Below are 13,142 nucleotides of genomic sequence, written 5' to 3'. Positions count from 1 at the left end.
TTTATTTACAGCATTAGAAGATGGAGATAGTATCTCCCTGCAGAACAAAAAGTAGGCATGCTATTTCCCATTATAAAAGATTTGGATTCTCTTAAGCTTGGGACTCCTCTCCTATAACAGAATCCAGTGCATCTGCAGGTAATACACAAAGGTCCATTTGTGGATTTAGGAATGAGAATGAATAATATAAATATGCACATAGTCATGCTGTTCCCTGCACCACAACTAATAAAGTACTCTTGTCTCCAACAGAAGAGTCTTGAGTCTCATGCAAGCATTCAGGAAACTGTGGCATGCTAACTTGTAACTTAAAGATAGGGTAAAATCTGACACCATTCACAGTTCTTGCTTGATATAGGTCACAAAAGGCCTTGCAGTTTTCTCCTTTTACTCAAGCAGCCTATGGAAATGCTCATGTGTTGAACTGAGGCTTTCCGACAATAGGCAATCAGGAGATTCAACTAGGAAAGGCAATGTCCAGATGCAGTCAAGGCATCATGTAGAAGACTACAGCTCCTGACGTTCTGACTCCAATTACATGAAAAATTCTGAGTCTCGTAAAAGATGCTGAGCTTGAACCATCCAGCTAAACTGTTCTGAAATTTTTGACCCACAAAAACAAAGATAATATTTGCTATTTTAGGTACTAGATTTTAGGTTATTTGTTATGCAATAGAAAACTATGCAATAGTATTCAATCTGAGGATCTGATTCATTACATCAATATACTGAAGCAAAATTCTTGTCAAGAAACTCTATAATAGGAGTCCTGTGAGATCTTTATGTTTTAGGTTTCCTGGGTTAGGCTAGCAAGAAATCAGTGGTATAAGTCTAAATTCAGGGGACGTTAAAGTGTCACTCTAGTCTAACACCTACATTATAATATCTATGCATATATAAAAACATTTTAAAATATGGAACCTAGGCTGATGGCTTCATTTTCAGTAGTATTCTTGACTGAACCAAGTAAAATATCACATATTTCCCATTTAGACCTGTGGGTTCCCCCACTCCCCTTTGGTACCAGGGATTGAACCCAGGGTGCCTTAACCACTGAGCAACATCCCCAACCCTTTTTAAAATTTTTTATTTTGAGATAGTAAGGCCCTAAGTAACTTAGCAAGGTCCTTAGTTCCTGGGGCTGGATTATAGGTGTGTGCCATTGCACCTGGCTTAGACCTGGTTTTTACATCTTTTGGGTTACCAAGAACTTTTAGGTACCAATCTCTAAACAATTACAATTTCTAAACAAATAGGTACAATTATAGGAAAAGTGGGTATCTGAAGATCTTATCTTTTTCAAATCTAACAGCTTCGAAGTCACTTGAAGTGTTCGAATGCTACTAACTTTTATTTTGGTGGTGCTGGGGATTGAAACCAGGGCTTTGAGCATCTTAACCATGTACTCTACTGCTGAGTTACATGCCCAGCCCAGCCCAGCCCCTTAACTTGTTTAGTTTTAAGTCTCAAATCCTATGCTTTCTTAAATATTAGCAAATTTTATAATACACATATGTTTATATAATCTATCTACAGAGTATATGTAAATATAAAAATATACAAGTACAAAAAACATTTGTAATGTAGGACACGTATGGGAAACCATAATGTGCTTTCAGAATGTAGTTAGTTTTATCAACCAACCTTTTCAAAACTATCTGTAACATCTGTGTGGACGTTCCAGGACTCTGAATACTACTAGCATTAGATACCAGGAAGATTTCAATAGCTAAAAGCATTTCAATCTCAGATAAATAAGAAGGAATCAATAGAAGTTTTCGGTATAAATTTCCCTCCAGTGGTGGATAGCAACCTAATGAAACAGCACCTGAAAAATCAAACAAGTAAAACTTTACTAAAGCTCCCATAAGTAAAGACCTAGACATCTGAAATATCCTTAGGTGACAATTACATTATGATAGAATAATTCTTCACATTAGATTTACTACACAAGTTATATGGTAGTGAGTTTCTTAGTACACTTGACATTATTCTTTATAAAATACTTTTGAAACATTAGATATAAAGTGGGAAATATAAGACTATCTGAAAAATGACATTTTTGTGGCAGGTATCATTTTAAGCCAATTACAATGTAATTAAAAAAAAACAGAATAGCTCCTTAGGATTTTTTTTTCCAATGACATCTGGTTTTAATGTATTTATAGTTATTGCCTATTTTGAATTATGAATCTAAAACATGAATTATAACATGAAGTTTTTGCTTGCTATCAAATATTTTTAATTAACTTACAGAGCCATTACAGTGTATACATTACTGTTTCTTACTATGTCTTACATTGTGTTAAGCACTAGATTAAAATATATTTTCATTCTATAGTGCTAGGTGTGATATTACTATATTCATCAATTCATGTTCTAAAATAACTTTTCAAGGAGATTGAATTTTGAAACTTATTTTAGGGGCTTATTAGAAGTGGTAAGTAGGGGGAAAATCCCTTTAAAACTCCTAGGACATCCAAACTGTATATAGGCAATATTGTTATATTTTACCAAAATCCATTCAAATTAAAATTTAAACAATTAAATTTTAAATAATTAAAAATTGTTTATGCTTTAAGTTTTTCAAGCTAATATGGATGATGATTACTAAACTTTGTGAAACTACTATGTGCCTGTTACCTGTGTTAAATACATAGGTGTTGTTTCATTTTAATCTGCCAATTTACTACCTTTGACATGAGGTACAATTACTCCCATTTATTGATGTGACTGTAAGTCATTAATTTTTTTTTTTTTTTTTGCAAATGTTAAGCTATGTCTGAAGATAAATCCAAAGAATAATCCCATTGTGTTTAATATATCAACACTGAAGTGTCTGGAGGACTAATTGATGCCTATAAATTACTTACTTGGTTTTCAAGTGTATTTTTGAAAAACCAAAAAGATTCTATACTTCCTCACCTTTCTTGCAAAGTCTCAGAAGTTACACTGCATATGAAATAAGCATAGGTGTAATTAGGTAAAATAAAAGTGCTAATGAGAAAGGTACTGAATTATACGTAGACACTAACTGCTTTAACATATGACTAAAAAAACTTTACAAGTAATTCTTATTATGGACGAAAGTACAGAGGGCAGGGGAATAAGGAATAACTGCTAATGGATATGGAGTTTGTTTTTGGAGTGATGAAAATATTCTAAACTTGGTTGTGGTATTTGTTGTACATCTCCACACTAAAAAACCATTGAATTATATACTTAAGTGGTATATTGCATGGTAATTGAATAATACCTCAATAAAGCTATTAATAACATTTAAGAATAATTAAGCTTAATTGCTTTAATACAAAATTTTATTTCCAACTAAAAACAGATTTATAGGAGTCACATTTAAATGACTCCAGATTTATATTTTGGTTCTATGGCATATAAATACCTTCTGACAGCATTTCCCAAGTTTCAGAATTAGTTTTTTAAAAATAAATTACCCCAGTAACTTCAATTCTAAAAACTAAAATCACGAAGTTTTGCTTATAGTATGTGTGTGTGCGTGTGTGAGTAGTGTTGAGGGGAGTGGGGTTCTAGCAATCTTCAGGGAAACAGTATAAAGAGCTGAAACATGACCACAAAATTACAATGAAGTTTTATGAACAAACAATTCTAGCTCTCCTCTAAATTTCTGATCACCTTTTAAAATATATTGTTTTCAAACTTTTTGTTTAATACATACTACAAAATGGCTCAGCACACATATGTGTATGTATGTAACTGAAGTAAAAATCATACTACCTGAAATGCACCTAATATTTTCTTTACCATTTCTCTGGAGAAAAAAGTTACCACGTGCTAAATGATCATAAGTGGTAGAATGAAAAACAGTTCCAGTTCCCAGATAGTGTGGCTAGGATGTTTGGTACATCTGGCACAGGAAGACAAATCATGGGTACACAAATGATTATATACATTATACAAATGTCATACACACGACAGTGGTAGAGATAGAAATTTAAGACAAATTACTTCATGAAGGCAGGAAAAATTTCAGATTTAGATCATAAATGAAATTACTTTCTAGTAAAAATACCTTTGAGGTGACTGAGACTAGAGAAAGTACTAGTTTTCTAGGCTAACCTATTAGAGAGAAACAGCTATAAATAGACTAACAAAGTTTTATTATTAGAAGTCACATAAAAAACTTATGTAACATGTTCCATTGATATGGCAGCTTCTTTACTTCCTATATGACCTTCTATGGGACATTCCAAGTTATAACGACCAGGGATATGTCAGGCATAAGTAAACCATGAGGATACTCTTTAATTTTTTCACTCTACCCTATATTGTTTTACTCCTATATTATTTATAAGATATGTCAACCTAATTTCACATTTTGTCATTCATTTCCTTTGCTCACCCTCTAGTGGACTTGCCAATGTACAAAGAAAAAAAAAAAAGATTAACTGGAAACAGGAGAAGTAACAGGTTTTGAAAGACAGCACTCATCTATTCAGACTACTATCTTTGAATATATTTAAATGGCTAGCATTAAATATTATAGATGGATCTTTGTTAAAAAGTAAAATTCAAAACCAATATATCAAATTAAATTTTTTTAAAAATGGAACTTACTTTTGTAGTGGGTTCTGGCCTTAAGCCATAAACAACTCCTTCCCAAAGAAGTAATCAATCTTCTAAGAAAGGAAAAATCAATAGGGATATTCTTTGAAATCATGAATTCTGCTACAGAGGATGACATGCCAAGACTGTTGCTTTCTATACAGGCATCTAGAAGTTTATTAAAAAGAAGGCTATACTGTGAGACCTCCATATTTTCTGAAATAAAAATAAATTGATACAATGAAATTTAACTATCTCAGTCTCTCAAACTTACTCCCTTCTTCCCCCTCCCACCCCCGCAGACTCCCCTTGATCCTTTCTTACCCACTACAGAAGTAACAGTCACTAAAATGCAATGTTACATATTCTCTTAAATAAAAACGCATTTGATGAAACAAAGCTTCATTTCCTTTGTAATGGAGAATATGAAAGGAAGCTGCACACAGGTTTCAGAGGTTGCATTAACATCTCTGCGGTGTCTCGAAAGACTTCATTCCTCTGCATAAACTACAGCTCAGCCTTGTACTTCCCATGACTAAAACTTCAAAATTAACTAGAAAATATTCACTCTTAAATTGAAAATTAATCTCTTTTCCTTTAGCCTCTTCTTAAATATTCCTCCCACAGGAATTTTCCTAACACCAACTTTTTTACATCTTTCTTAAACCTCAACCTCTAGTGACCCCTTATCCAGAGACGGAAGCTCCTGTAGCTTGCCATTTAGGGTTTACTAAAAATCTGGCACAACTATCTGTAACTCCTTATGGTTACTTTGTTTCATTACTGACCCAACTATATGTTAAAGGTCTATTAGTAGGGATACCAAGATAAAGCTTCTTGAAGGAGCTCACTATCTAGAAGGAGCAACAGATAGGAATGCTAATTGTAATACAGGATCTCTGAGGAATGCATGGGAAAATGAAGATTCAAAGAGAATATGATAAAAGCACTGAGGAGAGTCCATAAATTAATGTTTTCATCATCCTATAAACCCATCTCATGGCTCAAAAGTGATTTCTCATGAACTCCCTGTTCCTATCCATCTATGACTTGAGCTTTAACCTTTAAGAGAACTATCTAGACAGGTGCAGTGGTACATGCCTATAATTCCTGGTATCTGGGAGGCTGAGGCAGGAGGATCGTCTGAGGCCATGGGGGCAACTTAGTAAGACCCTGTTTCAAAATAAATAAAAAGGGATGGGATATAGCTCAGTGGTAGAGCATCTCTAGGTTCAAGCCCTAAAATGGCAGGGGGGAAAAAAAGACAAAAAGTACTACCATTGCCAGCACTGGTATTCCTTCTTCAAACTTGCCATCTGCTTCATTTCCTCCATTCATTTCAAATTTATCTATGTTCTAAGGTGATGTAAACTAAACTTTATATTTATAAAGTCAAAGGAGAAAAGTATTCTTCATTATTCCACTGCCATGAATTTTTTAAGATACAAGGCTTGCTGGGAGTACTTAAGCAAACTGTTTACAGATGACAAGAGGCAGGGAAAAGGGAGTGATGAAAATGTTTGTGTTAGGAACTGCTGACAACCCAAAGATAAGCATCTCCGATTTTCTGAGACCATCAGGAAAGCATATTCAGTTTGCAGAAAATACATTTTATGGAAAACAACTTCATTAAAAAAAAATATGCTGGAATATAAAAATTCAACCAAAACAGGTGTAGAATTGTTTCTTATTAACAGTTAAACACCAGATGGGCAGAAGATAATTAAGGCAGACTTTGCAAAAACATACCTTGAGAATTTTGAAAACCTGGTAGATTCTGCAAAACTTCAAATGTCTGTCTGTAAAGGCTCTTGGCTAAGATTTCATGTGCAATTGTACAAAGCAAATTATGTCGATTAAGCACATCCAGTCTATCACAAGGCCAAAGAGGTGTGTTGATTACCCATTCTGATTCTTCCAAAAGAAAAAAAAAAAGAATATTTTAACACCATGGAAATTACCCTTAGTTTAATCACAAGTAATGTTTTAAAATATCTTTTGGAGAAAGTGGCAAAACCTAAGACATGAATACTGAGAAAAGATAAATATAGCTCAAATTTTAGAAACAAGTTATAAGTGAGGTCATCAGCCTAATAGTATGCAAACTAAGTCACTTTGTTATGCTTATTTTAAAATTAATACTTCATCTAAGTGTATTAGGCAGTGATAAATTCTAAGTTAATGTTTATTTTATAATGTTAAATTTATAATGAATATTTGGTTTAACAACATTTGTGTGGCCAAGTTTAACAATTTTACAATAAAGAATAATTAATTCAATTAGTTTTTGATCCTTTTGGGGAATAGCTCATCTCCTCCGATTTATTTTTTAAAACAATTTCTACTGTGAAATATTTGATATGAAAGAATATCTAACACGATATGATAAAAGCTTAATGAGCTCATGAATCCATCACGCAGCTTACAAAATGAAAAAAATTACCTTATGTTACAGTTCCTTAATTTCTGCTCTAATTCTTAGATTGATAAAAACAATTTGCTAAAATTTACCTAATTCACTCAGTTTTACAAAGACTCAATGATGAGGCAACAGGGCATAACATGTAAGTAACATTTTTCTCTCCCCCCTCCCCACTCATTGCCTTCCAGAACAGTGACTACAAAAGGGGAATGAAGAAATATTTGATACATAATGCCAAAAGAAAGCTCTACAAAGCTCTACCTATCTATCTGCACGCACGCACACACACACACACCACACACAAGCTTTCAAACAGGAGCCTGTTTTAAACATACTATAGACCCTTTGATTACTGATTTACTTAACAGGCTGATACTGTGACAGATAATATTCTAAATACTTTATGAATATTAATTCAGATATCTCCATTTACTCCAAAATATGCTAGAAACTAAACAAACTTAATAGAAAAATTAAGATGAACTTGGTATCTTCAAAGACTGTATAAATCACCTGTAAACATAATTCCCATTAAAAGTAAAACTGCTAAATAAAACAATTTATTTTGATCAAGTTCAATTGGTTTTTGTTAGTCATATATCAGGTAGATATATCCCACTTATAAAAAGTAGTCTATGTATGTAAAAAATTGCAATGTTGGGGCTGGAGTTGTGGCTCAGTGGTAGAGCGCTTGCCTAGCATGTGTGAGGCCCTGGGTTCGATCCTCAGCACCACATATAAATAAAGGTATTGTGTGCAACGGCAACTAAAAAATATTTAAAAAATTGCAATGTTTTTCTTTAGTACTTATTCTTTATCAAGATATAATAATGGTTACATTGTTTGAAAATATATCTTACTAGGTTCATTTTAAAACCTTAGCAAATTCTATAGCTATATTAAAAATTCTAAATAAGGTAGTTATTTCATATATTGAATCTACCAACCAACTGGTAATTTGGAAGTAATTAGGAAATTAATAGCTTTTAATTTAACTAATCCACCTAGTTTATCACTCTACCACTGTAGATACATTTATGAGAACTCCCAATAAAAAGTTTACTAATATGCTTAATATTTTTATAGCAATAATAGTTTTTAGTGAATTCATCTTCATGTTTTTTCTCTATTCTACAGTTGGGAAATTCGCAATCTTGTGTGATTCCCAACACCACACACACGCAAATCAGAGTGAAAGGCGTTCAATTTTTTTTTTTTTATAATAGTCACTCTTTATCCTCTTACCTTCCAATATATACATATTCAGTCATTACTTGTACATTTGAATACTGGCACTGGGAATATAAAAAGACTATTAAGATGATTTCTGCCCTAAATGAATATCCAGGCTAGTCAGTGTGATCAAATAACCATCTTTTACCATGGTAAATACTCTGATGAGGGAATATCTAAGATATCTGTTCTCACCTTAATGTGTACACTTACTATAGTCCTAATCAAATTTCCTATAGACCTATATTAAAACCTGATCCAGCAATTCTGAAATTAATTAAGAAGAATAAACCTTGAGGATAATAAAGAATAGTTTAAAAGAGGAGGGTGGTCTTGCCTAAAAAGATAGACGTTACATATTCTAATTGCATATCATACTAGGGGGATCCAAGATGGCAGGTTAGAGGGAAGCTTCATTCTGTTGCACTCCATGACCTGGGATTTAAGTAGTGGGAATACTATTGCTCTGTGAGTTACTAGAGGACCCCCCAATAGCTGCTCCCACGCAGGACCCCTGGTCACCCACCCGCACAGGAATCCCAACTACTATTCCCATGTGGACCCCCATCAAGCAATGTGGGGCTCCCCCAGTTGCCTGCATCTTGGGATACTGCAACTACTGCTATAGTCCCCTACATGCAGTGACCTGCACCTGGGGACACTGGACAGGGTCTGGGGACAGCTGCCAGCCCCAACACTGCATACCACAGAGCTGCATCTCTGAACACGCCGCCCAGTGCCACCAACTGGCCCAACCCGACCTGACACCCTCCGCCTGAAATCTCTGAAAGCATCTGCCTCCATCTTGGGACACCCTTGTCGCCATCTTTAGTTGGGGCAACTCCCAGCTTGGGATACTAGCTAGGGCCTAGAAGGAACAGCAAGGTATCTGTTGTCCCCAACTCCCCTCCCACCCACCCCTCCCAGGCAACCACTAACCCAGCACACTGCTTGTGGCTACACAGCCAGTCCCTTGATCACAAAGCTTTGTCTTGAACCGCCTAATACAAAACAGCTCTCCCCGGCAAGTGCACAGCCCATAGAGTGCAGCCCACAAGACCTACAGAGCGAGGTTCCTGATTGGGAAGTAGAAAGGGCGGGGGTGAGAGAGATACAATTTGGAGACTAAATTAGAGACCAGGAATTGTGAGGTTTATAGGCAATATAAGGAGATAAGACTAGGCGCCCACATCACACAAGCAGGCCCCAAAGGAGATCCTTGGGGTGCAGTCTCTCACAGGGAACCAGCAAGTGCTGTACTCCAGCTCCAGGCACTCTGCCCCCAAGACCAACTCTTCTACCCATCCTGAGGGTGGAGATAGATAATATCAAACAATAGACAACCCCACTTAGATAAGGAAAACAGGAAAGATACTGAACTCCAACAGAAACAATCCTTGTATTTTCCTTTGAGATTCCCCCGCCCCCTTTTCTCTTCTCTCGTCCTCACATCCAACATTTGTGAAACCAACTACTTTTCATGAGACATTCTGAGGACTAGAATGTCTGAGTAGTATATTACAGTTGTGTTGTATATTCTTTTACTTCCTATTTTTTATTTTTCTTAATATTTCTGTTTGGTTTTTTTGTACTCTATTATAGTCTTCCCAGTTTTCTCCCCCAAATCACTTTCTCTTTCTCTTGCTACTAACCAACATCTTTAGATTACTCTTTCAAGCTTCCCAAGATCTAATAACTCTATATCCTCACCTCCTACTCCCTTAACACCTCATCCCTCACCTTACCCCTGGTTCTCTTTGTCCACTATCAGAAACTGTAGACCCTTTTGAAAACCTACTGTCTATATTGTAGATAATAATTGAACTTACCATTTCTGTGTATTGTGACAAAACTGTAAACATCTTAATAGCAGATATGTGGTTTAAGGCTGTATATTATTTGTATTGGGATCTACTAGTATTGTTCTCCCCCAGAGATACTGGAATCCTGAAGAGACACTATAAGCCTATAGGGTAAAAACTAATACCTTGGATCTGTAGTGCTAGAAGGCAAGACACATGAGCAACATGAAAAAACAAGGGAAGAAAGTGCCCCAAACAAAGACACTACATTATTAGAGTACATGGCCAGCACAGCAGAAGAAATGACAGAGAAGTAGTTCAGGATGTAAATAATTAAAATGTTCTGTGACTTAAAGGATGATATAAGAGAGCAAATACAGGCAACAAAAGATCATTTTGATGAAGAGTTACATAAGCAAACAGGAAGCAAAAGATAACTTCAATAAGGAGATCAGAAATCCTCAAAATGAAAGAAATAATAAACCAAATTAAAAGCTCAATAGAAAGCATCACCAACGGATTAGACCACTGGAAGACAGGACTTCAGACAATGAATACAAAATATATAATACTGAAAAGAATGTAGCTTACACAGTCAAACTGGTAAGAGACCTGAGAAGAACATTCAAGAAATATGGGATAACATAAAAAGACCAAATTTAAGAGTTATTGGGATAGGAAGGCACAAAATTCCAAACCAAAGAAATGAACAATCTATTCAATATTAGCAGAAAATTTTCCAAACATGAAGAATGAATTAGGAAACCAAATACAAGAGGCTTACAGGATACCAGATGTATAAAATCACAACAGATCCACACCAAGTCACATTATAATGAAATTGCCTAGTATTTAGAATAATGAGAGAATTTTAAAAGCCACAAGAGAAAGGAATCAGGTTACAAATGAGGAAACCAATTAGGATCTCTGCAGATTTCTCAACCCAGACCCTGAAAGCTAGAAGATCCTGGAATTAATATATACCAAGCTCTGAAAGAAAATTAATGCCAACCCAGAATCTTATTTCCAGCAAAATTAAGCTTTAGATTTGATGACAAAATAAAAACCTTCCATGATAAGAATTTACAACTAGAAAGCCTGCACTACAGAACACCCTTGGCAAAATATTCCATGAGGAGGAAATGAAAACAACAATGAAAATCATCAAAGGGAGGTATTACACTAAAGGAAAAACCAGTCAAGGAGAAACCAAATCAAGTTAATACCAAAATAAACAAAAATTACTAGGAATACAAATCATGTCTCAATAATAACCCTGAAAGTTAATGGCCTAAACTCAATCAAAAGACATAACTGGAAGTTTTTTTTTTTTTTTTTAAAAAGGACCTAACAATATGCTGCCTTCAACAGACTCATCTCATTCAGGAAAAGACATCCACAGACTGAAGGTGAAAAGTTGGGAAAAATCATACCACTCATGTGGTCTGCAGAAACAAGCAGAGGTTTCCATCTTCATATCAAGCCAAAGTTAATCAAAAAGGATAAAGGACATTTCATACTGCTCAAGGGAAACATACATCAACAAGACATAACAATATATGCCCCCAAACAAGGGAGCATCTACATTCAAACAAACTCCTCTCAATTTCAAGAGTCAAATAGACCACAACACAATAATTCTGGGTGACTTTAACACACCTCTTTAACCACTGGATAGATCTTCCAAACAAAAGCTAAATAAACTATAGACCAATAATACAATCAACAACTTAGATTTAACAGACATATAGAATATTTCACCCATCAATGAGTGAATACACTTTCTTTTCAGCAGCACATGGATCCTTCTCTAAAATAGACTATTATGCCACAAAGCATCTCTTAGCAAATACAAAAAAGCAGAGATATTACCCTGCATTCTATCAGATCATAATGGAATGAAATTAGAAATCAATGATAAAGTAAAAAATAGAAACTACTCCAATACCTGGAGACTAAATAATATGCTATTGAATGAACAAATGGATCACAGAAGACATTAAAGAGGAGATTAAAAAATTCTTAGAGGTAAATGAGAACACTGATATAACATATCGAAATCTCTGGGATACTATGAAGGTAGTGCTAAGAGAGGAAAATTTAGTGCATGGGAGCTCATTCCTTAAAAAGAAGAAAGTCAACAAATAAATGATCTAACATTACATCTCAAAGCCCTAGAAAAAGAACAAATCAACACCAAAAGCAGTAGATGATGTAAATAATTAAAGTCAGCTGAAATCAATGAAATTGAAACAAAAGAAACAACTGAAACAACTTACAAAACAAAAAGTTGGTTCTTTGAAAAAATAAAAATGATTAACCCTTAGTCATGCTAACAAAGAGAAGGAGAGAGAAATTTCAAATTACTAACATCCGTGATGAAAAAGAAAAAGTCACAACAGACACTAAAGAAATACAGAAGATAATTAGAAATTATTTTGAAAAATTTTACACCAATAAAACAGAAAATATCGAAGGCACCTACAAATTTCTAGTATCATATGATTTGCCAAAACAGAATCAGGATGATATATATACACAAGTTAAACAGATCATTTTCAAGCAATGAAATAGAATATGCCATCAGAAGCCTACCAATTAAGAAAAGCCCAGGACCAGATGGATACTTCTATAAGACCTTCAAATAAGAACCATTACCAATACTCCTCAAATTATTTCATGAAATAGAAGAGGGAACACTTCTAGACTCATTCTATGAGGCCAATATCACCCCAATTCCAAAACCAGACAAAGATACATCAAAGAAAACTTGAGACCAATCTCTGTAATGAACATAGATGCAAAATTTCTCAATAAAATTCTGGCAAATTGAAAACAAAAACATATAAAAAAGATGGTGCACCACAATCAAGTGGGGTTCATCCCAGGGATGCAAAGTTGGTTCAACATATGGAAATCAATAAATGTAATTCATCACATTAATAGGCTTATGGATAAGAATCATATGATCATCTCAATATATTGGAGAAAGGATAGCCTTTTCAACAATGGTGCTGGGAAAACTGGAAATCCATATGCAGCAAAATGAAATTAAGCCCCTATCTTTCACCATGCACAAAACTCAACTCAAAGTGGATCAAGGA

At 34.6% G+C, this 13,142-nt stretch overlaps 1 protein-coding gene across 1 annotated transcript in view; it reads right to left on the bottom strand.

Annotated features, from left to right (window-relative positions):
- The window catches only part of Topaz1 (testis and ovary specific TOPAZ 1), a 64,535-nt gene that overhangs the window by 1,686 nt on the left and 49,707 nt on the right, over positions 1-13,142 (bottom strand). The window contains 3 exon segments of the mRNA XM_027932005.2: positions 1,645-1,828; positions 4,594-4,797; positions 6,331-6,495. Coding sequence (XP_027787806.2) covers positions 1,645-1,828; positions 4,594-4,797; positions 6,331-6,495 — 553 coding nt within the window.

The sequence above is a fragment of the Marmota flaviventris genome, chromosome 1 (genome assembly GCF_047511675.1).
Source record: "Marmota flaviventris isolate mMarFla1 chromosome 1, mMarFla1.hap1, whole genome shotgun sequence".
Classification (NCBI taxonomy): Eukaryota; Metazoa; Chordata; class Mammalia; order Rodentia; family Sciuridae; genus Marmota; species Marmota flaviventris.
Note: the sequence above shows the minus strand (reverse complement) of the source record. Positions and strands in the feature narration are given on the sequence as shown.